The 26,771-nt window shown below is 41.7% G+C and overlaps 6 protein-coding genes across 6 annotated transcripts; all 6 read left to right on the forward strand.

Annotated features, from left to right (window-relative positions):
• The first annotated feature begins 252 nt into the window (after positions 1-252).
• Positions 253-1,230, forward strand: LOC148100905 (olfactory receptor 1E16-like). Its single transcript, XM_087846859.1, has one exon. The coding sequence runs from the start codon at positions 253-255 to the stop codon at positions 1,228-1,230; it is 978 nt and encodes a 325-aa protein (XP_087702985.1).
• A 2,855-nt stretch (positions 1,231-4,085) lies between these two features.
• LOC148100906 (olfactory receptor 1500-like) lies at positions 4,086-5,039 on the forward strand. Its single transcript, XM_087846860.1, has one exon. The coding sequence runs from the start codon at positions 4,086-4,088 to the stop codon at positions 5,037-5,039; it is 954 nt and encodes a 317-aa protein (XP_087702986.1).
• A 5,986-nt stretch (positions 5,040-11,025) lies between these two features.
• On the forward strand, positions 11,026-12,003 carry LOC148100907 (olfactory receptor 1500-like). The gene has a single exon (XM_087846861.1). It carries the CDS (start codon positions 11,026-11,028, stop codon positions 12,001-12,003), a length of 978 nt encoding a protein of 325 aa, XP_087702987.1.
• Positions 12,004-14,868: 2,865 nt separating this feature from the next.
• LOC148100908 (olfactory receptor 1E16-like) lies at positions 14,869-15,822 on the forward strand. Its single transcript, XM_087846862.1, has one exon. The coding sequence runs from the start codon at positions 14,869-14,871 to the stop codon at positions 15,820-15,822; it is 954 nt and encodes a 317-aa protein (XP_087702988.1).
• A 6,016-nt stretch (positions 15,823-21,838) lies between these two features.
• On the forward strand, positions 21,839-22,816 carry LOC148100909 (olfactory receptor 1500-like). The gene has a single exon (XM_087846863.1). The coding sequence runs from the start codon at positions 21,839-21,841 to the stop codon at positions 22,814-22,816; it is 978 nt and encodes a 325-aa protein (XP_087702989.1).
• Positions 22,817-25,681: 2,865 nt separating this feature from the next.
• On the forward strand, positions 25,682-26,635 carry LOC148100910 (olfactory receptor 1E16-like). Its single transcript, XM_087846864.1, has one exon. It carries the CDS (start codon positions 25,682-25,684, stop codon positions 26,633-26,635), a length of 954 nt encoding a protein of 317 aa, XP_087702990.1.
• The last annotated feature ends 136 nt before the right edge of the window (positions 26,636-26,771 follow it).

The raw sequence follows: 26,771 nt of genomic DNA on the forward strand, positions 1-26,771 counted from the left end.
TACCTTCCACCACCCACCCACCCCACCCCCACTGATACACACACACACACACACACACACACACACACACACACACACACTCCAGCTATCAAACCATAGTAGCTATTGGTTTGATAAATATAAACACTGAGGGGATCAGCTAGAACTTCATCATCTGGGGTACTCCAGTTTGCATAACAGAATCATGATGTGCAGTACTGCTGTCTGCATTATCAGAGCTTAGGCAATATAAGACTCTAAGATTTCTTGCCAATGGATCTTTTCAACTCTGCACTTGGTAAAAATATTACTTTTTTGCGTCCTGCATTTTTCATTATAAGTGGATTTATTGGCATTCCTAATATAAAATATTATTATGCCTTTCTGTTTTTTGTTTATATTATTTCTGTCCTGGCAAACACAGCTGTCATGGCCACAATATATTTGGATCACAATCTAAGAACACCGAAATATATTGCAGTTTTCAATCTTGCATTGGTTGATCTGTTAGGTAACTCTGCCATGGTGCCAAAGGTTCTCCATATCTTTTTGTTTAATCACCCCCACATTCCCTATAATGACTGCTTGACATTCCTGTTTTTCTGCTATGTATTCCTTTCAATGCAAGCTCTAAATCTGGTTGCACTGTCATATGACAGAGTTATGGCGATCGTTTACCCACTGCATTATCAACTGAAGGTGACTCACAAGTTCATGTTCTGTTTAATTGCCTCTTTCTGGGTGTTTGTCATTATTGTTGTACTTATTGCAACTGGCCTTCTTACAAGGCTTTCCCTCTGTGAGTCAGTCGTTATTAAAAGCTTTTTTTGTGACCATGGTCAGATATACCGGCTTGCATGCAATGATTATACACCCAGCGATATAACTGCTTGGATTTTGCCAGCTCTTATTCTTTGGCTTCCTCTTACAATTGTTTTGTTGAGTTATCTGAGTATAGGCTATGCTTTAGCTAAGGTAGCCACAGTTCGAGAAAGAATGAAGGGCTTTAAAACCTGCACAGCTCATCTTTCATTAGTGGCAATCTATTTCCTCCCAATATTAATCACTCTACGTTTAAACATCGAGCCAAATGCCAGAATCATAAACCTGTCTCTGACATCAGTCTTTCCTCCAATGCTGAACCCTATCATATATGTTCTTCAGACACGAGAAATCAAAGAATCTCTGAATAAGTTAAAGGGAAGAATCACAACACACTACAAAAATAGAAAAGTCCAATTCAAAAAGTAAGAATAAATTTGGCATGAATATTTTTACCCCTTTTTTATTTAAGGAATGCATATAAAATAAAATAAAAATGTTCAAGTATGTTTAAGTACTTCCAAATAGAACCCAAATTACAAATGTCACACTTCACGGGGCAGTGTGTGGTTGATTTGAAAACACATCATGTAGCAAAGATTTGTGATTTGTAATTTTTTAAGCAACTGTAATTGTTACTGTTAGGACCAACACAGACAGACATACAGATACTTATTCACAACTATGGTCAGTTTATGAACGTGAAAGCTTAGGAGTTTATCATAAATAAAATAAAATAAAATAAAATAAAGCCTGTTGAGAAGTCATGCACAAACAGGAAAAGCATGGAAAGGTGAAAGATTAGGTTCAAAGCAGTGACCTTTATGCTGTGAGGTGATAGTGATAACTAATCACATTTATCTTTAGCCAAATGTAAGGGTTGCCTTTCTGAGAAATATGCATTGCAGCATGACATATGCTTGTTTTTTTTTTCAAAATGAGATTCAGTAAAGCTACTATATAACTACAGAAATACATTTTAATGACTGTTTAAATAGCTCATTTTCTGCTATGAGAATATGTCAGGAAGCCTTCCAACTTCTCTTTCTTCCAGCTTCTATGTGGATATGGGCCACCTTTGATTAGTGTTTCAAAGAATATCCAACCAAAATGTAAATATAATGTAAAGGACTGACTAAACTGGTAGAAACCCAGAAATGTTATTTTTTGTGGCAAATAAACTGAATCATTGTGTAGTGACCCGATTGAGTAAATTCTACTTATAACAATATGATCACATGGTTTGATTACAGGGGGAACACAGGGCTAATAAAAGTGAAAGACCACGTCGTTACATTTTAACATTGGTTCTCTGAGTAAAGACATTAATGGGCCAGCTTTTGAGCTGCTCCTCGTGGTCACGTGCTGGTGTTTTATAAGCAGGAAATTTTTGAGTCCTTAAGTTGAGACTATGAGTCGTATTCTTTATATTGATGAGAAAATTCATATTCTCTCACTAATAAATTAAAAAACATTGGTGAAAAAAAGTTTAAAAAGCACAGGAGGAATCAGTAGTACTGAACAGGCCAATTGCTATCCGGTAATCAGATTACACTGTAGGGTTTCTGAGTGATTTGCAGTTAGTAGTAGCTATGATGTTAGTTTTCCTGCTAAAGCATAAATCCCCAGTAACAAACCACCCAAAGTGTAAACTCAAAGTGTAGACTCTACACACTGGGTACTCTTCAAGGGGTGGAAAAGAAAATCTCGCCAGTCTGTACAAGAGCAAGGTCTAACCAAGTGTGTTAGCTCACATACTGTAATATGTAATTTTCTGGTAATAGAATCACAGTCAGTCTTCCAGTAACAAAGGACAAAGAAACATAAGCAAAGGAAACAATAATCCTGGGAGACTACTTATAGAAAAATGCCTAAACATATCAGGTCAATGGACAGAAGGTTGTAACTCATACAAAACACTTGCACTAAGAACACTTGAGTATAACACATGCTGTACTCACTAACTGTACTCACTATACCTGCTGAATCAAATCATGTTATATGTACTAGTGTCCTTAAAGCTGGATGTGAGTGATAGTGAGCAGGCTCAGGGTCGCTATTGCGGGGACCCAGTATTCTTGGAGTTCTTGGTAAGCTGGTGAAAGTCACCCCACTTCGGGGCTCCATTATTATACTGGGGGACTTTTCTTGGACAGTGGGGTGATTGGGAGGAATGTCCTACACCCAGTCTGAACCTGAACATACTGTCCGTGACAAACAACATGCTTAAATATAAATGTGTTTATACCTGTAAGTGCACATATGCAAGGGAGCCCTAACTAAAAAATAAATAAAAATAAATAAGTAAATGGAAGCGTACAATTATTCATTTTCTGTGCTGCTGTCATTCTCACGTGGATGGTACTGGTGGCATAGCAAGAAACATGTTTTTAAAACAAAATATATTTTTTCAGTACCCTTTATACCACCCAGCCATTTCTGCTAAGCGAGATTTCCAGTACAACAGTGGAATATGCCACTTGCAGAAATCTTCTGATGACAATAGTGGTTGGGCGCATTAGGGGTGGGAAGGAGTTTGAGTACAGGGATCTGGGGAGGAAGTTTGTAGAATGGTCCGAAAGAAACACTTCTTTCTGAATTTCAGCAAGACAAAAGAGATGGTGGTTGACTTCTGGAGGAGAAAAAAACTGTGAGTTGGCCCATCACAACATCTGCTCCACTCCAAACTTCCAAGGCAGTGCACAACATCTATCTATCTTTCCATTCCAGCCATCCATCCTCTTCTGTTTTGTGAAAAAATACATTACCTTTGATGAGTCTTTTAACACATGTTAGCGTTTACCATTATTGACTGACTTCTATTAACTAAATTTGCTACTTACGAGCTTATTGACACAAAATAACAGTGCCCAACAGCAAGCTTGGCAGGACAGCAAAGCCGGTATTTGATAATCTTAGATTAATATCAGGAGTAGAAAAAGGGCACACATTTTCACAAAGTACCCTTTCCAGCTTTTTAATTAATCCAAAACAACATGATGTTGAGTTGTATTGTCAGTTTGAGATTGACCAAAAATTCAGGATAGTAGGATGGCAGTCAGAAAATATTAACCATTTTGTAATATCCCTATTAGTTAAATTGTCTGCACAAAGCTGTAACCATATGGTTTGATGTCATAGGGGAATGCAAAGTGACTATAAGGGACAGAACACAAATGTGCTCTGCTTCCATTTGGAGCCAGTCTTAACTAAACAAGGTTTGCTGAAACAGAAAATAAAGGACATTAACTTTAACATTCAACATTAACAAAAAAATTATTCAAATGGAATTTTTAAATTCAGCTGTTGGGAAAAACACCACATTTGTGAAACCTGCATATTTCATAATAAGTGCATTTAATGGCATAGCTAATATTAGGTATTACTTGGTCTTTCTGTGCTTTATTTACATTTTTTCAGTGGTGGGAAACACACTAGTGATGATCGTCATAATTTTGGATCATACATTGAGAGGTCCAAAACATATTGGAGTTGTGAACTTTGCATTTACAGACCTGTTAAGTAGCTCTGCTTTGATGCCAAAGCTTGTTGACATTTTTCTGTTTAACCATCACCATATCTCCTACAATGACTGCTTGGCATTCATGTTTTTCTGCTTGACTTTTTTTGCAGCACAGGCTTTTAATCTGGTTGTGTTGTCCTTTGACAGAGTCATGGCTATCACGTACCCGCTGCACTACCAAATGAGAATAAGCCACAAGCTCATTTTATCTTTGATCGTTTTTTTCTGGCTTCTTGCAATTACTATCATACTGACTGCAGTTGGTCTTCTCACAAGACTTTCTTTCTGTGACTCTGTGGTTATTCAGAGCTTTTTCTGTGATCATGGACCTGTGTATCGGCTTGGCTGCAATGATCTTACTCCAAATCGTGTAATTGCTCATTTGGCATCAGTTCTTGTTCTTTGGGTTCCACTGGCATTTATCGTGGGAAGTTACTGCTGTATTGGTTATTCTTTGTCAAAAACTGCTACATGTAGGGAAAGACTAAAGGCTTTAAAAACCTGCACAGGTCACCTTTCATTAGTGGCAATTTATTTCCTCCCTGCACTATTTATCTTTACCTTTGGGAGTACAATACTTCCAAATGCAAGGACTGTAAGTCTATCTTTGGCCACTGTCATGCCTTTGACTTTAAATCCAATAATCTATAGTCTTCAGACACAAGAAATCAAAGAATCATTGAAGAAGTTATTAAAAGTTAAAATGCAATTTTAAATTTCTGCAAATAAATAAACAGCATTCAGATTTGAACCTTGGCAGTACCCAATCATCCTTTGTGGGGGGTTTTAAAAAGCTGAAAACATAGACTTAAAATTCATATAAAATAATCCAAAATATGGCAAACAAAACAATAACGTTTCATGTCTCATAATAACAATATAACATTTTATAATTGGTGTTGAAAAGTGAGACTATTTAAAATGTAATGTATAACAATCCCAAAAACAATGTGTGAACATTTTATTGTGAACACAATTGTGCTGGAGTAATACATTTACAAGAAGAAAATATTTTAAATCTAATTTCCAGTGTTTATAGCAATGACCAGGAAGCAGGGTTGGAGGCAGTGACGCAGCGGAGGGTGGCCTCCAATTCCTGGTTGAGGCGTTCTGTCTGACCGTTAGTCTGAGGATGGTGTCCTGAGCTCAAACAGGGTTTTGCTCCTAAGGATGTACAAAACGCCCTCCAGACCTGCAACGTGAATTGCGGTCCTCTATCAGAGACGATCTCAGTGGGTATCCCGTGCAGCCTAAAAACATGATCAACTAGCAGATTAGCAGTTTCAGTGGATGTGTTTGTCGAGGGCAATGAAGTGAGCTGCCTTGGAAAATCTGTCAATCACAGGGAGGATTGCGGTCTTGCCAGAAGAAACCGGTAGAGCAGTAACAAAATTCAAAGAAATATGCGACCAGGGACGCCGTGGAATGGAGAGAGGCTGCAACAACCCAGCCGGGCTGTGGCTGCCGTCAGCAGCAGTTATGCAGTTTAAGATAATTTCATGGTTTAAGTTACAATAAATAAGTTAAAAATACTTTATTTTAATATATCAGATTTAATGTATACATTGTTGGTTTGAAAATAAATATTTAAAGGGTTTACAGAATGTTTCCAGGGTGGAATCAATGTTCAGTCTGTTGTTTGGAGTTGACAATATTTTCAGAGGGCAGCATGCTTTCCTCTCTCACTTGGTGGTAGAGCTATGTAGAGGCATGCAATGAAGTTTTCCAGCTGTGGGAAGGAGTGACACTGCAAGATGCGTTTTCATTAACCCCTGCAAGTTAATGCGGCCAATGAGGTATGCAATTTGTATTTTATATGTTGTGGTGGAAAAATAAGATGTTTGTTTGTGACAAAACTGGCGAGTTTATGGCAGTCACGTGTAATTTGTTAACATTTTGTAAAGGTCAAATTGTGAGTGTTTTATGTTGTTTAATAATGCGCTTTATTGTTTATTCTCTATGAGAACAATTTACTGTGGAAATTTATTATTTTATGTTGTTTGTACAGTTCTCAAGGCATCGTTGGTGGCACCTGTGTGCAATAAATGCCAGTAAAAATCAAGAACGCCTTGTGTCCGTTTTTCAACTTGGAGGGAGTTACACGGGCGTTGCGTGTTAGATTTGCGGAGGTTTCACGTTGCGGGACCCTGGGCGGTAAGAGATCGAGAAGTTAAACCTACTGAAAAACATGGACCAGCGAGCTTGACGTGAATTCAGCCTCTTGGCTGTACGAAGGTAAGTCAAGTTTTTGTGATCAGTCCACACTATGAATGGGTGTTCCGCTCCCTGGAGATAGTGCCGCCACTCCTCTAAGGCCAGTTTCACGGCCAACAGTTCCCTATCACCCACGTCGTAATTCTGCTCAGCGGGCAATAAGCGACGGGAAAAAAGACGCACGGGTGAAGTTTGGACACCGTGCCAGAGCGCTGTGACAATACCGCCCCTACCCCGACGTCAGACGCATCCACCTCAAGTATAAATGGCTTCTCGGGGTCGGAGTGAATTAAAATCGTCGCCGAGGTAAACAGTGCCTTTAACTTGGAGAAAGCAGTTCCTGCTTCCGGACCCCAAATGAAAGGGAGCTTTGAAGACATTAGCCGGGTCAGCGGTGCTGCTACTTGGCTGTAGTTTCTGATGAAACGGCGGTAAAAGTTTGTGAAGCCCAAGAAACGCTGCAGAAGCCTCCGGGACGTTGGAATGGGCCATTGCACGACTGCCTGTATTTTAGCCGGGTCTGTCTTCACCTGCTCCCCCGCGAGGATGTAGCCCAGGAACGATACGGAAAAGGAGTGGAATTCGCATTTCTCCGCCTTAACGTACAGTTTATTCTCCAGCAACCGTTGTAACACAGCTCGGACATGCGTTTGATGCTCCTCCAGGTTTTTGGAAAAAATCAGGATGTCGTCGAGATAAATGAAGACAAAACGGTCAAGGAATTCTCGCAGTACATCATTCACCAGATTTTGGAAAACCGCTGGGGCATTTGTGAGACCGAAAGGCATCACTAGATATTCAAAGTGCCCCAAGTGAGTGTTAAAGGCGGTTTTCCACTCATCGCCCTCCCTGATTCTGACGAGGTGGTACGCATTTCTGAGATCTAATTTTGTAAAAATGGAGGCACCATGGAGCGGCTCGAAGGCGGAACTGATCAGCGGTAAGGGGTATTTGTTTTTTATTGTTATGTCATTAAGCCTCCAAAAAATTTATACAGGGCCGTCCTTCTTACAGACAAAGAAAAATCCGGCCCCCACGGGTGAAGAGGAGGGTCTGATGATGCCCACGGCCAGAGAATGCACTTTTCCATGGCTGTCTTTTCGGGGCGTGTCAGGTTGTAGAGGTGGCTTGAAGGTAGGGTGGAACCCGGTAACAAGTCTATGGCACAGTTGTAAGGTCTGTGCAGGGGTAGTGATTGAGCTTTGTCTTTGTTAAAAACCTCCCTTAAGTCATGGTATACCAAAGGTATAACAGAAAGGTCTATGTTGGCGCTTTCGTCATGTGCGAGCTCGACAATGTCAGACGGCGGGGCTGAGACGAGACAATTGGCATGGCAAAACGGGCTCCAACTTATAAGTTTCTGCCCTGCCCAGTCCAGATGAGAGTTATGTAGTTTTAGCCAGGTGAAACCAAGGATAACGGGAGTGCTGGGGGAGTGGAATGTCAAGAAGGGGAGTCTCTCCCTATGGTTGCCTGAGGTGACTATAGTAATAGGTGTGGTGAGTGATGTGAGAGAAAACTTGGTAATCTAGTGCTTTAACTGGGATGCTAGAGTCCAACTCAAAAACGGGAATTTTCAGCTGCTTTGCTAATTCCTTATCAATGAGGCTTTGCTCGGCGCCCAAATCGACTAATGCCTGGGACGTGTGGGTTGCCGAGCAAGAGCATAACCGGCAACAAAAAAACGGGGCTTAGAATCAATATTGGTACTGCCAACCCGTATCCCCGGACCTACCAGTGGGCGCCCCCTTTTCCCTTCTCGGGACAGGTGGAAATAAAATGCTCAGCGGAGCCACAATAAAAACACGAGCGAGAGCGACAACGCCTCTCCCTCTCTTGCGGGGACAACCGCGATCGCCCGATCTGCATGGGTTCTGGTTCTGATTCAGTCCTCTCCACGGCGACTGTGGCCGAAGGCTGAATCGGAAGCGGCGACGGGGAAATGAAAACCAGGGACGCACGCCGCACTGACTGACGGGTACTGGAGTTCCTCTCTCGCTCCCGCAGTCTGTTGTCAATGCGAAGCGTGAGCGAGGCTAACTCCTTTAAAGTGACAGGTTCGTCTCGGGACGCTAGCTGATCCTTCATGTCCTCGTTCAGCGACTGAAAATAGACTCCCTGAAGGGCCTTATTGGGCCAGCTGACTGCCGCCGCGGCAGTGTGGAAGTCAACCAAATAATCTGCGATGCTACGGCAGCCCTGACGGAGATTTAACAGCCGCCGAACTGCAATGCCCACCGAGATAGGGTGAGCAAAAGTCTTCTTGAACTCGCCAAGAAAGGCATCATAGCTACAAGACGGCAACGGGTGTACGCTCAGGTATGCCTCGGCCCAATTTAGGGCTCGGTCGCGTAGTTTACCTATTATATAGGAAACTCGAACTGTGTCTGAAACGAAAGAGCGGGGCGAACGCCAGCTCACGCTGTAAAAGAAAACCGCTACAGGCCCCTGGGTCACCTGCGCATGGCTCCAGCTCCGGGGAAGCTGTGTCGCAGAACAAGTGAGCTCACTGGGGCTCGGGATCTGCCACGGGCTGAGGTGAACTACTGACGGCGGGTTCTGACTTCGCCGAGGGTTGAAGGGACTGAATGTCGGATTGCATTTTAACCTGCTCATCTGTGAGCGTGTGTACTTGGGCTAGGAGATACTGCAGCGTCTGTTCGTGACTACCGATGATAGCCCCCTGCTTATTTATCGCTACACGGGTTGGGTCTGCTGTGTCCATAAAACAGGCCTGAGTATACTGTCACGGCCGAGCGGCACGAGGTAACAGAGATGGACACAAGTGCAGAAACCAAACCGGAAGCGAGAAGGTAAGTGAACAGAAGGTTTATTTCCCCCCACATTTAAACACCAACAAAACAACACGACGCCACCACACTAGAGGCGCGCAGAAAAACTAAGTTAACTAAGGATGACCTAGACAACTCTAGGGTGCAGCTGAACAGCTGAGGCAGTGGAGAGGTGGAAACTTCGCTATGAAGTGGCCGGGGCACTGTAATGAAAGGATAGCACAGTCAACGGGATCCAGCAGACAGTCGGCGATCCTCCACAGTTAAACTGAGTTGCCTTACTTGGTTTCAGGTGGAGGGGACAGGTGGGGCGGAAGGCCTGGATGCAGTCGAGGTGTGGGGAGGCAGGCAAGTGAGTGGTGGGCCAGTTGGCAACGTCGTACCAGCAGCAGGTGGCCCAGGTCCAGGAAGGCGGGGATGAGGGAGGCGAGACCTCCACTCCAGGAGCTACCTCTGAGGACAAGAAAAACAGGAAAGTCGTCACACGGGTTCTGGACAAAGCAATCACACTCCACTTGACTAACATGGGGATAGCAGATACTCAGGCGATGAACGGTTGAGTGCGCAGGTCTTATATGCTGCCGGAATAATTGCCCACAGGTGGTCAGCCAGGGAGGAGCAACCAATCTCTGCCTAAAGGAGGAGCAGCCGCTGTTGGAGACCTGCAGGTACCCACCCAGACCATGACAAATCTGAACCCATCTTATCTTAAAGGCCTCATGGTACCATATCATAGAATGGGAGTGGGTGACCTTACATCCACCCTTAAAAGGCCTGGGCTACTGGGGGGTTCCTGTGATGCACTATTTCTTTTTCCTCATCTTTTTTGACTGACTGTTTATACACAACTTTGCATTTAATCATTGGTTATTATTAGTCTCTGGCTTGCTTCTACAGTCTGGTTTTGTCTATTGTTCCTCTGCTCACCTCCCGCCAGTCGCAGCAGATGGCTGACCTTCCCTTCTGTCTGAGGATTCTTTCCTGTTAAAAGGGAGTTTTTCCTTCCCACTTCCCATTAATAGTGTATCACTTCAGCCTAGTGAAAGAACTACTGCTTTGAAGATGCCTACCTGTTCATCAGAGGTTTCACGCTTGAGCTTGTTGGAGGCATTTGCTGTCCCAGAATATCCAGGGATATTCTGTCTCTGCACATCTCACCGCCTGCAGAGACTGCTTCCCACCTGCAGCAATCGATACTGTCTCCTGCATTAGGGCCCATACACTGCCTGCCAGACAGAGTAATTGTGACAAGTAGTGCAACAGCATTGCTACATAGAGCAAGAGTCCAGGTTTTAAATTGTTCTGGCAGTTCAGACCTCTCACTTTGTAACATATTGGCACAGTACAAGTTGTGAATTATTGAAAAATGCTGAACATTTAAAATCCTATATCAAACAAACAAAGGAAAAAAACAACATGTGAAACTACCTTCCACCACCCACCCACCCCATCCCACTTATACCACACACACACACACACACACACACACACACACACACACACACACACACACACACACACACACCAGCTATCAAACCAGCTTAGCTATTGGTTTGATAAACAGAAACACTGAGGGGATCAGCTATAACTTCATCTTCTGGGGTACTCCAGTTTGCATAACAGAATCATGATGTGCAGTACTGGTGTCTGCATTATCAGAGCTTAGGCAATATAAGACTCTAAGACTTTTTGCCAATGGATCTTTTCAATTCTGCATTTGGAAAAAATATCACTTTTTTGCGTCCTGCATTTTTCATTATAAGTGGATTTATTGGCATTCCTAATATAAAATATTATTATGCCTTTCTGTTTTTTGTTTATATTATTTCTGTCCTGGCAAACACAGCTGTCATGGCCGCAATATATTTCGATCACAATCTAAGAACACCGAAATATATTGCAGTTTTCAATCTTGCATTGGTTGATCTGTTAGGTAACTCTGCCATAGTGCCAAAGGTTCTCGATATCTTTTTGTTTAATCACCCCCACATTTCCTATAATGACTGCTTGACATTCCTGTTTTTCTGCTATGTATTCCTTTCAATGCAAGCTCTAAATCTGGTTGCACTGTCATATGACAGAGTTATGGCGATCGTTTACCCACTGCATTATCAACTGAAGGTGACTCACAAGTTCATGTTCTGTTTAATTGCCTCTTTCTGGGTGTTTGTCATTATTGTTGTACTTATTGCAACTGGCCTTCTTACAAGGCTTTCCCTCTGTGATTCAGTCGTTATTAAAAGCTTCTTTTGTGACCATGGTCAGATATACCGGCTTGCATGCAATGACTATACACCCAGCGATATAACTGCTTGGATTTTGCCAGCTCTTATTCTTTGGCTTCCTCTTACAATTGTTTTGTTGAGTTATCTGAGTATAGGCTATGCTTTAGCTAAGGTAGCCACAGTTCGAGAAAGAATGAAAGGCTTTAAAACCTGCACAGCTCATCTTTCATTAGTGGCAATCTATTTCCTCCCAATATTAATCACTCTACGTTTAAACATAGAGCCAAATGCCAGAATCATAAACCTGTCTCTGACATTAGTCTTTCCTCCAATGCTGAACCCTATCATATATGTTCTTCAGACACGAGAAATCAAAGAATCTCTGAAAAAGTTAAAGGGAAGAATCACAACACACTACAAAAATAGAAAAGTCAAATTTAAAAAGTAAGAATAAATTTGGCATGAATATTTTTACCCCTTTGTTTATTTAAGGATTGCATATAAAATAAAATAAAAATGTTCAAGTATGTTTAAGTACTTCCAAATAGAACCCAAATTACAAATGTCACACTTCACGGGGCAGTGTGTGGTTGATTTGAAAACACATCATGTAGCAAAGATTTGTGATTTGTAATTTTTTAAGCAACTGTAATTGTTACTGTTAGGAGCAACACAGAGAGACATACAGATACTTATTCACAACTATGGTCAGTTTATGAACGTGAAAGCTTAGGAGTTTATCATAAATAAAATAATAATATATTTTAATAATAAAATAAAGCCTGTTGAGAAGTCATGCACAAACAGGAAAAGCATGGAAAGGTGAAAGATTAGATTTAAAGCAGGGATCTTTATGCTGTGAGGTGATAGTGATAACTAATCACATTTATCTTTAGCCAAATGTAAGGGTTGCCTTTCTGAGAAATATGCATTGCAGCATGACATATGCTTGTTTTTTTTTTCAAAGTGAGATTCAGTAAAGCTACTATATAACTACAGAAATACATTTTAATGACTGTTTAAATAGCTCATTTTCTGCTATGAAAATATGTCAGGAAGCCTTCCAACTTCTCTTTCTTCAAGCTTCTATGTGGATAAAGGCCACCTTTGATTAGTGTTTCAAAGAATCTCCAACAAAAATGTAAATATAATGTAAAGGACTGACTAAACTGGTAGAAACCCAGAAATGTTATTTTTTGTGGCAAATAAACTGAATCATTGTGTAGCGACCCGATTGAGTAAATTCTACTTATAACAATATGATCACATGGTTTGATTACAGGGGGAACACAGGGCTAATAAAAGTGAAAGACCACGTCGTTACATTTTAACATTGGTTCTCTGAGTAAAGACATTAATGGGCCAGCTTTTGAGCTGCTCCTCGTGGTCACGTGCTGGTGTTTTATAAGCAGGAAATTTTTGAGTCCTTAAGTTGAGACTATGAGTCGTATTCTTTATATTGATGAGAAAATTCATATTCTCTCACTAATAAATTAAAAAACATTGGTGAAAAAAAGTTTAAAAAGCACAGGAGGAATCAGTAGTACTGAACAGGCCAATTGCTATCCGGTAATCAGATTACACTGTAGGGTTTCTGAGTGATTTGCAGTTAGTAGTAGCTATGATGTTAGTTTTCCTGCTAAAGCATAAATCCCCAGTAACAAACCACCCAAAGTGTAAACTCAAAGTGTAGACTCTACACACTGGGTACTCTTCAAGGGGTGGAAAAGAAAATCTCGCCAGTCTGTACAAGAGCACGGTCTAACCAAGTGTGTTAGCTCACATACTGTAATATGTAATTTTCTGGTAATAGAATCACAGTCAGTCTTCCAGTAACAAAGGACAAAGAAACATAAGCAAAGGAAACAATAATCCTGGGAGACTACTTATAGAAAAATGCCTAAACATATCAGGTCAATGGACAGAAGGTTGTAACTCATACAAAACACTTGCACTAAGAACACTTGAGTATAACACATGCTGTACTCACTAACTGTACTCACTATACCTGCTGAATCAAATCATGTTATATGTACTAGTGTCCTTAAAGCTGGATGTGAGTGATAGTGAGCAGGCTCAGGGTCGCTATTGCGGGGACCCAGTATTCTTGGAGTTCTTGGTAAGCTGGTGAAAGTCACCCCACTTCGGGGCTCCATTATTATACTGGGGGACTTTTCTTGGACAGTGGGGTGATTGGGAGGAATGTCCTACACCCAGTCTGAACCTGAACATACTGTCCATGACAAACAACATGCTTAAATATAAATGTGTTTATACCTGTAAGTGCACATATGCAAGGGAGCCCTAACTAAAAAATAAATAAAAATAAATAAGTAAATGGAAGCGTACAATTATTCATTTTCTGTGCTGCTGTCACTCTCACCTGGATGGTACTGGTGGCATAGCAAGAAACATGTTTTTAAAACAAAATATATTTTTTCAGTACCCTTTATACCACCCAGCCATTTCTGCTAAGCGAGATTTCCAGTACAACAGTGGAATATGCCACTTGTAGAAATCTTCTGATGACAATAGTGGTTGGGCGCATTAGGGGTGGGAAGGAGTTTGAGTACAGGGATCTGGGGAGGAAGTTTGTAGAATGGTCCGAAAGAAACACTTCTTTCTGAATTTCAGCAAGACAAAAGAGATGGTGGTTGACTTCTGGAGGAGAAAAAAACTGTGAGTTGGCCCATCACAACATCTGCTCCACTCCAAACTTCCAAGGTAGTGCACAACATCTATCTATCTTTCCATTCCAGCCATCCATCCTCTTCTGTTTTGTGAAAAAATACATTACCTTTGATGAGTCTTTTAACACATGTTAGCGTTTACCATTATTGACTGACTTCTATTAACTAAATTTGCTACTTACGAGCTTATTGACACAAAATAACAGTGCCCAACAGCAAGCTTGGCAGGACAGCAAAGCCGGTATTTGATAATCTTAGATTAATATCAGGAGTAGAAAAAGGACACACATTTTCACAAAGTACCCTTTCCAGCTTTTTAATTAATCCAAAACAACATGATGTTGAGTTGTATTGTCAGTTTGAGATTGACCAAAAATTCAGGATAGTAGGATGGCAGTCAGAAAATATTAACCATTATGTAATATCCCTATTAGTTAAATTGTCTGCACAAAGCTGTAACCATATGGTTTGATGTCATAGGGGAATGCAAAGTGACTATAAGGGACAGAACACAAATGTGCTCTGCTTCCATTTGGAGCCAGTCTTAACTAAACAAGGTTTGCTGAAACAGAAAATAAAGGACATTAACTTTAACATTCAACATTAACAAAAAAATTATTCAAATGGAATTTTTAAATTCAGCTGTTGGGAAAAACACCACATTTGTGAAACCTGCATATTTCATAATAAGTGCATTTAATGGCATAGCTAATATTAGGTATTACTTGGTCTTTCTGTGCTTTATTTACATTTTTTCAGTGGTGGGAAACACACTAGTGATGATCGTCATAATTTTGGATCATACATTGAGAGGTCCAAAACATATTGGAGTTGTGAACTTTGCATTTACAGACCTGTTAAGTAGCTCTGCTTTGATGCCAAAGCTTGTTGACATTTTTCTGTTTAACCATCACCATATCTCCTACAATGACTGCTTGGCATTCATGTTTTTCTGCTTGACTTTTTTTGCAGCACAGGCTTTTAATCTGGTTGTGTTGTCCTTTGACAGAGTCATGGCTATCACGTACCCGCTGCACTACCAAATGAGAATAAGCCACAAGCTCATTTTATCTTTGATCGTTTTTTTCTGGCTTCTTGCAATTACTATCATACTGACTGCAGTTGGTCTTCTCACAAGACTTTCTTTCTGTGACTCTGTGGTTATTCAGAGCTTTTTCTGTGATCATGGACCTGTGTATCGGCTTGGCTGCAATGATCTTACTCCAAATCGTGTAATTGCTCATTTGGCATCAGTTCTTGTTCTTTGGCTTCCACTGGCATTTATCGTGGGAAGTTACTGCTGTATTGGTTATTCTTTGTCAAAAACTGCTACATGTAGGGAAAGACTAAAGGCTTTAAAAACCTGCACAGGTCACCTTTCATTAGTGGCAATTTATTTCCTCCCTGCACTATTTATCTTTACCTTTGGGAGTACAATACTTCCAAATGCAAGGACTGTAAGTCTATCTTTGGCCACTGTCATGCCTTTGACTTTAAATCCAATAATCTATAGTCTTCAGACACAGGAAATCAAAGAATCATTGAAGAAGTTATTAAAAGTTAAAATGCAATTTTAAATTTCTGCAAATAAATAAACAGCATTCAGATTTGAACCTTGGCAGTACCCAATCATCCTTTGTGGGGGGTTTTAAAAAGCTGAAAACATAGACTTAAAATTCATATAAAATAATCCAAAATATGGCAAACAAAACAATAACGTTTCATGTCTCATAATAACAATATAACATTTTATAATTGGTGTTGAAAAGTGAGACTATTTAAAATGTAATGTATAACAATCCCAAAAACAATGTGTGAACATTTTATTGTGAACACAATTGTGCTGGAGTAATACATTTACAAGAAGAAAATATTTTAAATCTAATTTCCAGTGTTTATAGCAATGACCAGGAAGCAGGGTTGGAGGCAGTGACGCAGCGGAGGGTGGCCTCCAATTCCTGGTTGAGGCGTTCTGTCTGACCGTTAGTCTGAGGATGGTGTCCTGAGCTCAAACAGGGTTTTGCTCCTAAGGATGTACAAAACGCCCTCCAGACCTGCAACGTGAATTGCGGTCCTCTATCAGAGACGATCTCAGTGGGTATCCCGTGCAGCCTAAAAACATGATCAACTAGCAGATTAGCAGTTTCAGTGGATGTGTTTGTCGAGGGCAATGAAGTGAGCTGCCTTGGAAAATCTGTCAATCACAGGGAGGATTGCGGTCTTGCCAGAAGAAACCGGTAGAGCAGTAACAAAATTCAAAGAAATATGCGACCAGGGACGCCGTGGAATGGAGAGAGGCTGCAACAACCCAGCCGGGCTGTGGCTGCCGTCAGCAGCAGTTATGCAGTTTAAGATAATTTCATGGTTTAAGTTACAATAAATAAGTTAAAAATACTTTATTTTAATATATCAGATTTAATGTATACATTGTTGGTTTGAAAATAAATATTTAAAGGGTTTACAGAATGTTTCCAGGGTGGAATCAATGTTCAGTCTGTTGTTTGGAGTTGACAATATTTTCAGAGGGCAGCATGCTTTCCTCTCTCACTTGGTGGTAGAGCTATGTAGAGGCATGCAATGAAGTTTTCCAGCTGTGGGAAGGAGTGACACTGCAAGATGCGTTTTCATTAACCCCTGCAAGTTAATGCGGCCAATGAGGTATGCAATTTGTATTTTATATGTTGTGGTGGAAAAATAAGATGTTTGTTTGTGACAAAACTGGCGAGTTTATGGCAGTCACGTGTAATTTGTTAACATTTTGTAAAGGTCAAATTGTGAGTGTTTTATGTTGTTTAATAATGCGCTTTATTGTTTATTCTCTATGAGAACAATTTACTGTGGAAATTTATTATTTTATGTTGTTTGTACAGTTCTCAAGGCATCGTTGGTGGCACCTGTGTGCAATAAATGCCAGTAAAAATCAAGAACGCCTTGTGTCCGTTTTTCAACTTGGAGGGAGTTACACGGGCGTTGCGTGTTAGATTTGCGGAGGTTTCACGTTGCGGGACCCTGGGCGGTAAGAGATCGAGAAGTTAAACCTACTGAAAAACATGGACCAGCGAGCTTGACGTGAATTCAGCCTCTTGGCTGTACGAAGGTAAGTCAAGTTTTTGTGATCAGTCCACACTATGAATGGGTGTTCCGCTCCCTGGAGATAGTGCCGCCACTCCTCTAAGGCCAGTTTCACGGCCAACAGTTCCCTATCACCCACGTCGTAATTCTGCTCAGCGGGCAATAAGCGACGGGAAAAAAGACGCACGGGTGAAGTTTGGACACCGTGCCAGAGCGCTGTGACAATACCGCCCCTACCCCGACGTCAGACGCATCCACCTCAAGTATAAATGGCTTCTCGGGGTCGGAGTGAATTAAAATCGTCGCCGAGGTAAACAGTGCCTTTAACTTGGAGAAAGCAGTTCCTGCTTCCGGACCCCAAATGAAAGGGAGCTTTGAAGACATTAGCCGGGTCAGCGGTGCTGCTACTTGGCTGTAGTTTCTGATGAAACGGCGGTAAAAGTTTGTGAAGCCCAAGAAACGCTGCAGAAGCCTCCGGGACGTTGGAATGGGCCATTGCACGACTGCCTGTATTTTAGCCGGGTCTGTCTTCACCTGCTCCCCCGCGAGGATGTAGCCCAGGAACGATACGGAAAAGGAGTGGAATTCGCATTTCTCCGCCTTAACGTACAGTTTATTCTCCAGCAACCGTTGTAACACAGCTCGGACATGCGTTTGATGCTCCTCCAGGTTTTTGGAAAAAATCAGGATGTCGTCGAGATAAATGAAGACAAAACGGTCAAGGAATTCTCGCAGTACATCATTCACCAGATTTTGGAAAACCGCTGGGGCATTTGTGAGACCGAAAGGCATCACTAGATATTCAAAGTGCCCCAAGTGAGTGTTAAAGGCGGTTTTCCACTCATCGCCCTCCCTGATTCTGACGAGGTGGTACGCATTTCTGAGATCTAATTTTGTAAAAATGGAGGCACCATGGAGCGGCTCGAAGGCGGAACTGATCAGCGGTAAGGGGTATTTGTTTTTTATTGTTATGTCATTAAGCCTCCAAAAAATTTATACAGGGCCGTCCTTCTTACAGACAAAGAAAAATCCGGCCCCCACGGGTGAAGAGGAGGGTCTGATGATGCCCACGGCCAGAGAATGCACTTTTCCATGGCTGTCTTTTCGGGGCGTGTCAGGTTGTAGAGGTGGCTTGAAGGTAGGGTGGAACCCGGTAACAAGTCTATGGCACAGTTGTAAGGTCTGTGCAGGGGTAGTGATTGAGCTTTGTCTTTGTTAAAAACCTCCCTTAAGTCATGGTATACCAAAGGTATAACAGAAAGGTCTATGTTGGCGCTTTCGTCATGTGCGAGCTCGACAATGTCAGACGGCGGGGCTGAGACGAGACAATTGGCATGGCAAAACGGGCTCCAACTTATAAGTTTCTGCCCTGCCCAGTCCAGATGAGAGTTATGTAGTTTTAGCCAGGTGAAACCAAGGATAACGGGAGTGCTGGGGGAGTGGAATGTCAAGAAGGGGAGTCTCTCCCTATGGTTGCCTGAGGTGACTATAGTAATAGGTGTGGTGAGTGATGTGAGAGAAAACTTGGTAATCTAGTGCTTTAACTGGGATGCTAGAGTCCAACTCAAAAACGGGAATTTTCAGCTGCTTTGCTAATTCCTTATCAATGAGGCTTTGCTCGGCGCCCAAATCGACTAATGCCTGGGACGTGTGGGTTGCCGAGCAAGAGCATAACCGGCAACAAAAAAACGGGGCTTAGAATCAATATTGGTACTGCCAACCCGTATCCCCGGACCTACCAGTGGGCGCCCCCTTTTCCCTTCTCGGGACAGGTGGAAATAAAATGCTCAGCGGAGCCACAATAAAAACACGAGCGAGAGCGACAACGCCTCTCCCTCTCTTGCGGGGACAACCGCGATCGCCCGATCTGCATGGGTTCTGGTTCTGATTCAGTCCTCTCCACGGCGACTGTGGCCGAAGGCTGAATCGGAAGCGGCGACGGGGAAATGAAAACCAGGGACGCACGCCGCACTGACTGACGGGTACTGGAGTTCCTCTCTCGCTCCCGCAGTCTGTTGTCAATGCGAAGCGTGAGCGAGGCTAACTCCTTTAAAGTGACAGGTTCGTCTCGGGACGCTAGCTGATCCTTCATGTCCTCGTTCAGCGACTGAAAATAGACTCCCTGAAGGGCCTTATTGGGCCAGCTGACTGCCGCCGCGGCAGTGTGGAAGTCAACCAAATAATCTGCGATGCTACGGCAGCCCTGACGGAGATTTAACAGCCGCCGAACTGCAATGCCCACCGAGATAGGGTGAGCAAAAGTCTTCTTGAACTCGCCAAGAAAGGCATCATAGCTACAAGACGGCAACGGGTGTACGCTCAGGTATGCCTCGGCCCAATTTAGGGCTCGGTCGCGTAGTTTACCTATTATATAGGAAACTCGAACTGTGTCTGAAACGAAAGAGCGGGGCGAACGCCAGCTCACGCTGTAAAAGAAAACCGCTACAGGCCCCTGGGTCACCTGCGCATGGCTCCAGCTCCGGGGAAGCTGTGTCGCAGAACAAGTGAGCTCACTGGGGCTCGGGATCTGCCACGGGCTGAGGTGAACTACTGACGGCGGGTTCTGACTTCGCCGAGGGTTGAAGGGACTGAATGTCGGATTGCATTTTAACCTGCTCATCTGTGAGCGTGTGTACTTGGGCTAGGAGATACTGCAGCGTCTGTTCGTGACTACCGATGATAGCCCCCTGCTTATTTATCGCTACACGGGTTGGGTCTGCTGTGTCCATAAAACAGGCCTGAGTATACTGTCACGGCCGAGCGGCACGAGGTAACAGAGATGGACACAAGTGCAGAAACCAAACCGGAAGCGAGAAGGTAAGTGAACAGAAGGTTTATTTCCCCCCACATTTAAACACCAACAAAACAACACGACGCCACCACACTAGAGGCGCGCAGAAAAACTAAGTTAACTAAGGATGACCTAGACAACTCTAGGGTGCAGCTGAACAGCTGAGGCAGTGGAGAGGTGGAAACTGGGCTATGAAGTGGCCGGGGCACTGTAATGAAAGGATAGCACAGTCAACGGGATCCAGCAGACAGTCGGCGATCCTCCACAGTTAAACTGAGTTGCCTTACTTGGTTTCAGGTGGAGGGGACAGGTGGGGCGGAAGGCCTGGATGCAGTCGAGGTGTGGGGAGGCAGGCAAGTGAGTGGTGGGCCAGTTGGCAACGTCGTACCAGCAGCAGGTGGCCCAGGTCCAGGAAGGCGGGGATGAGGGAGGCGAGACCTCCACTCCAGGAGCTACCTCTGAGGACAAGAAAAACAGGAAAGTCGTCACACGGGTTCTGGACAAAGCAATCACACTCCACTTGACTAACATGGGGATAGCAGATACTCAGGCGATGAACGGTTGAGTGCGCAGGTCTTATATGCTGCCGGAATAATTGCCCACAGGTGGTCAGCCAGGGAGGAGCAACCAATCTCTGCCTAAAGGAGGAGCAGCCGCTGTTGGAGACCTGCAGGTACCCACCCAGACCATGACAAATCTGAACCCATCTTATCTTAAAGGCCTCATGGTACCATATCATAGAATGGGAGTGGGTGACCTTACATCCACCCTTAAAAGGCCTGGGCTACTGGGGGGTTCCTGTGATGCACTATTTCTTTTTCCTCATCTTTTTTGACTGACTGTTTATACACAACTTTGCATTTAATCATTGGTTATTATTAGTCTCTGGCTTGCTTCTACAGTCTGGTTTTGTCTATTGTTCCTCTGCTCACCTCCCGCCAGTCGCAGCAGATGGCTGACCTTCCCTTCTGTCTGAGGATTCTTTCCTGTTAAAAGGGAGTTTTTCCTTCCCACTTCCCATTAATAGTGTATCACTTCAGCCTAGTGAAAGAACTACTGCTTTGAAGATGCCTACCTGTTCATCAGAGGTTTCACGCTTGAGCTTGTTGGAGGCATTTGCTGTCCCAGAATATCCAGGGATATTCTGTCTCTGCACATCTCACCGCCTGCAGAGACTGCTTCCCACCTGCAGCAATCGATACTGTCTCCTGCATTAGGGCCCATACACTGCCTGCCAGACAGAGTAATTGTGACAAGTAGTGCAACAGCATTGCTACATAGAGCAAGAGTCCAGGTTTTAAATTGTTCTGGCAGTTCAGACCTCTCACTTTGTAACATATTGGCACAGTACAAGTTGTGAATTATTGAAAAATGCTGAACATTTAAAATCCTATATCAAACAAACAAAGGAAAAAAACAACATGTGAAACTACCTTCCACCACCCACCCACCCCATCCCACTTATACCACACACACACACACACACACACACACACACACACACACACACACACACACACACACACACACACACACACACACACACACACACACACACACCAGCTATCAAACCAGCTTAGCTATTGGTTTGATAAACAGAAACACTGAGGGGATCAGCTATAACTTCATCTTCTGGGGTACTCCAGTTTGCATAACAGAATCATGATGTGCAGTACTGGTGTCTGCATTATCAGAGCTTAGGCAATATAAGACTCTAAGACTTTTTGCCAATGGATCTTTTCAATTCTGCATTTGGAAAAAATATCACTTTTTTGCGTCCTGCATTTTTCATTATAAGTGGATTTATTGGCATTCCTAATATAAAATATTATTATGCCTTTCTGTTTTTTGTTTATATTATTTCTGTCCTGGCAAACACAGCTGTCATGGCCGCAATATATTTCGATCACAATCTAAGAACACCGAAATATATTGCAGTTTTCAATCTTGCATTGGTTGATCTGTTAGGTAACTCTGCCATAGTGCCAAAGGTTCTCGATATCTTTTTGTTTAATCACCCCCACATTTCCTATAATGACTGCTTGACATTCCTGTTTTTCTGCTATGTATTCCTTTCAATGCAAGCTCTAAATCTGGTTGCACTGTCATATGACAGAGTTATGGCGATCGTTTACCCACTGCATTATCAACTGAAGGTGACTCACAAGTTCATGTTCTGTTTAATTGCCTCTTTCTGGGTGTTTGTCATTATTGTTGTACTTATTGCAACTGGCCTTCTTACAAGGCTTTCCCTCTGTGATTCAGTCGTTATTAAAAGCTTCTTTTGTGACCATGGTCAGATATACCGGCTTGCATGCAATGACTATACACCCAGCGATATAACTGCTTGGATTTTGCCAGCTCTTATTCTTTGGCTTCCTCTTACAATTGTTTTGTTGAGTTATCTGAGTATAGGCTATGCTTTAGCTAAGGTAGCCACAGTTCGAGAAAGAATGAAAGGCTTTAAAACCTGCACAGCTCATCTTTCATTAGTGGCAATCTATTTCCTCCCAATATTAATCACTCTACGTTTAAACATAGAGCCAAATGCCAGAATCATAAACCTGTCTCTGACATTAGTCTTTCCTCCAATGCTGAACCCTATCATATATGTTCTTCAGACACGAGAAATCAAAGAATCTCTGAAAAAGTTAAAGGGAAGAATCACAACACACTACAAAAATAGAAAAGTCAAATTTAAAAAGTAAGAATAAATTTGGCATGAATATTTTTACCCCTTTGTTTATTTAAGGATTGCATATAAAATAAAATAAAAATGTTCAAGTATGTTTAAGTACTTCCAAATAGAACCCAAATTACAAATGTCACACTTCACGGGGCAGTGTGTGGTTGATTTGAAAACACATCATGTAGCAAAGATTTGTGATTTGTAATTTTTTAAGCAACTGTAATTGTTACTGTTAGGAGCAACACAGAGAGACATACAGATACTTATTCACAACTATGGTCAGTTTATGAACGTGAAAGCTTAGGAGTTTATCATAAATAAAATAATAATATATTTTAATAATAAAATAAAGCCTGTTGAGAAGTCATGCACAAACAGGAAAAGCATGGAAAGGTGAAAGATTAGATTTAAAGCAGGGATCTTTATGCTGTGAGGTGATAGTGATAACTAATCACATTTATCTTTAGCCAAATGTAAGGGTTGCCTTTCTGAGAAATATGCATTGCAGCATGACATATGCTTGTTTTTTTTTTCAAAGTGAGATTCAGTAAAGCTACTATATAACTACAGAAATACATTTTAATGACTGTTTAAATAGCTCATTTTCTGCTATGAAAATATGTCAGGAAGCCTTCCAACTTCTCTTTCTTCAAGCTTCTATGTGGATAAAGGCCACCTTTGATTAGTGTTTCAAAGAATCTCCAACAAAAATGTAAATATAATGTAAAGGACTGACTAAACTGGTAGAAACCCAGAAATGTTATTTTTTGTGGCAAATAAACTGAATCATTGTGTAGCGACCCGATTGAGTAAATTCTACTTATAACAATATGATCACATGGTTTGATTACAGGGGGAACACAGGGCTAATAAAAGTGAAAGACCACGTCGTTACATTTTAACATTGGTTCTCTGAGTAAAGACATTAATGGGCCAGCTTTTGAGCTGCTCCTCGTGGTCACGTGCTGGTGTTTTATAAGCAGGAAATTTTTGAGTCCTTAAGTTGAGACTATGAGTCGTATTCTTTATATTGATGAGAAAATTCATATTCTCTCACTAATAAATTAAAAAACATTGGTGAAAAAAAGTTTAAAAAGCACAGGAGGAATCAGTAGTACTGAACAGGCCAATTGCTATCCGGTAATCAGATTACACTGTAGGGTTTCTGAGTGATTTGCAGTTAGTAGTAGCTATGATGTTAGTTTTCCTGCTAAAGCATAAATCCCCAGTAACAAACCACCCAAAGTGTAAACTCAAAGTGTAGACTCTACACACTGGGTACTCTTCAAGGGGTGGAAAAGAAAATCTCGCCAGTCTGTACAAGAGCACGGTCTAACCAAGTGTGTTAGCTCACATACTGTAATATGTAATTTTCTGGTAATAGAATCACAGTCAGTCTTCCAGTAACAAAGGACAAAGAAACATAAGCAAAGGAAACAATAATCCTGGGAGACTACTTATAGAAAAATGCCTAAACATATCAGGTCAATGGACAGAAGGTTGTAACTCATACAAAACACTTGCACTAAGAACACTTGAGTATAACACATGCTGTACTCACTAACTGTACTCACTATACCTGCTGAATCAAATCATGTTATATGTACTAGTGTCCTTAAAGCTGGATGTGAGTGATAGTGAGCAGGCTCAGGGTCGCTATTGCGGGGACCCAGTATTCTTGGAGTTCTTGGTAAGCTGGTGAAAGTCACCCCACTTCGGGGCTCCATTATTATACTGGGGGACTTTTCTTGGACAGTGGGGTGATTGGGAGGAATGTCCTACACCCAGTCTGAACCTGAACATACTGTCCATGACAAACAACATGCTTAAATATAAATGTGTTTATACCTGTAAGTGCACATATGCAAGGGAGCCCTAACTAAAAAATAAATAAAAATAAATAAGTAAATGGAAGCGTACAATTATTCATTTTCTGTGCTGCTGTCACTCTCACCTGGATGGTACTGGTGGCATAGCAAGAAACATGTTTTTAAAACAAAATATATTTTTTCAGTACCCTTTATACCACCCAGCCATTTCTGCTAAGCGAGATTTCCAGTACAACAGTGGAATATGCCACTTGTAGAAATCTTCTGATGACAATAGTGGTTGGGCGCATTAGGGGTGGGAAGGAGTTTGAGTACAGGGATCTGGGGAGGAAGTTTGTAGAATGGTCCGAAAGAAACACTTCTTTCTGAATTTCAGCAAGACAAAAGAGATGGTGGTTGACTTCTGGAGGAGAAAAAAACTGTGAGTTGGCCCATCACAACATCTGCTCCACTCCAAACTTCCAAGGTAGTGCACAACATCTATCTATCTTTCCATTCCAGCCATCCATCCTCTTCTGTTTTGTGAAAAAATACATTACCTTTGATGAGTCTTTTAACACATGTTAGCGTTTACCATTATTGACTGACTTCTATTAACTAAATTTGCTACTTACGAGCTTATTGACACAAAATAACAGTGCCCAACAGCAAGCTTGGCAGGACAGCAAAGCCGGTATTTGATAATCTTAGATTAATATCAGGAGTAGAAAAAGGACACACATTTTCACAAAGTACCCTTTCCAGCTTTTTAATTAATCCAAAACAACATGATGTTGAGTTGTATTGTCAGTTTGAGATTGACCAAAAATTCAGGATAGCAGGATGGCAGTCAGAAAATATTAACCATTATGTAATATCCCTATTAGTTAAATTGTCTGCACAAAGCTGTAACCATATGGTTTGATGTCATAGGGGAATGCAAAGTGACTATAAGGGACAGAACACAAATGTGCTCTGCTTCCATTTGGAGCCAGTCTTAACTAAACAAGGTTTGCTGAAACAGAAAATAAAGGACATTAACTTTAACATTCAACATTAACAAAAAAATTATTCAAATGGAATTTTTAAATTCAGCTGTTGGGAAAAACACCACATTTGTGAAACCTGCATATTTCATAATAAGTGCATTTAATGGCATAGCTAATATTAGGTATTACTTGGTCTTTCTGTGCTTTATTTACATTTTTTCAGTGGTGGGAAACACACTAGTGATGATCGTCATAATTTTGGATCATACATTGAGAGGTCCAAAACATATTGGAGTTGTGAACTTTGCATTTACAGACCTGTTAAGTAGCTCTGCTTTGATGCCAAAGCTTGTTGACATTTTTCTGTTTAACCATCACCATATCTCCTACAATGACTGCTTGGCATTCATGTTTTTCTGCTTGACTTTTTTTGCAGCACAGGCTTTTAATCTGGTTGTGTTGTCCTTTGACAGAGTCATGGCTATCACGTACCCGCTGCACTACCAAATGAGAATAAGCCACAAGCTCATTTTATCTTTGATCGTTTTTTTCTGGCTTCTTGCAATTACTATCATACTGACTGCAGTTGGTCTTCTCACAAGACTTTCTTTCTGTGACTCTGTGGTTATTCAGAGCTTTTTCTGTGATCATGGACCTGTGTATCGGCTTGGCTGCAATGATCTTACTCCAAATCGTGTAATTGCTCATTTGGCATCAGTTCTTGTTCTTTGGCTTCCACTGGCATTTATCGTGGGAAGTTACTGCTGTATTGGTTATTCTTTGTCAAAAACTGCTACATGTAGGGAAAGACTAAAGGCTTTAAAAACCTGCACAGGTCACCTTTCATTAGTGGCAATTTATTTCCTCCCTGCACTATTTATCTTTACCTTTGGGAGTACAATACTTCCAAATGCAAGGACTGTAAGTCTATCTTTGGCCACTGTCATGCCTTTGACTTTAAATCCAATAATCTATAGTCTTCAGACACAGGAAATCAAAGAATCATTGAAGAAGTTATTAAAAGTTAAAATGCAATTTTAAATTTCTGCAAATAAATAAACAGCATTCAGATTTGAACCTTGGCAGTACCCAATCATCCTTTGTGGGGGGTTTTAAAAAGCTGAAAACATAGACTTAAAATTCATATAAAATAATCCAAAATATGGCAAACAAAACA

The sequence above is a fragment of the Neolamprologus brichardi genome, chromosome 10, assembly GCF_056152115.1.
Source record: "Neolamprologus brichardi isolate AB-2024 chromosome 10, ASM5615211v1, whole genome shotgun sequence".
NCBI classification, from domain to species: domain Eukaryota; kingdom Metazoa; phylum Chordata; class Actinopteri; order Cichliformes; family Cichlidae; genus Neolamprologus; species Neolamprologus brichardi.

What these genes read in the sequence shown, in the direction of transcription:
- LOC148100905 (XM_087846859.1), top strand. Translation starts at nt 253, where the DNA reads ATGGATCTTTTCAACTCTGCACTTGGTAAAAATATTACTTTTTTGCGT.
- LOC148100906 (XM_087846860.1), top strand. Translation starts at nt 4,086, where the DNA reads ATGGAATTTTTAAATTCAGCTGTTGGGAAAAACACCACATTTGTGAAA.
- LOC148100907 (XM_087846861.1), top strand. Translation starts at nt 11,026, where the DNA reads ATGGATCTTTTCAATTCTGCATTTGGAAAAAATATCACTTTTTTGCGT.
- LOC148100908 (XM_087846862.1), top strand. Translation starts at nt 14,869, where the DNA reads ATGGAATTTTTAAATTCAGCTGTTGGGAAAAACACCACATTTGTGAAA.
- LOC148100909 (XM_087846863.1), top strand. Translation starts at nt 21,839, where the DNA reads ATGGATCTTTTCAATTCTGCATTTGGAAAAAATATCACTTTTTTGCGT.
- LOC148100910 (XM_087846864.1), top strand. Translation starts at nt 25,682, where the DNA reads ATGGAATTTTTAAATTCAGCTGTTGGGAAAAACACCACATTTGTGAAA.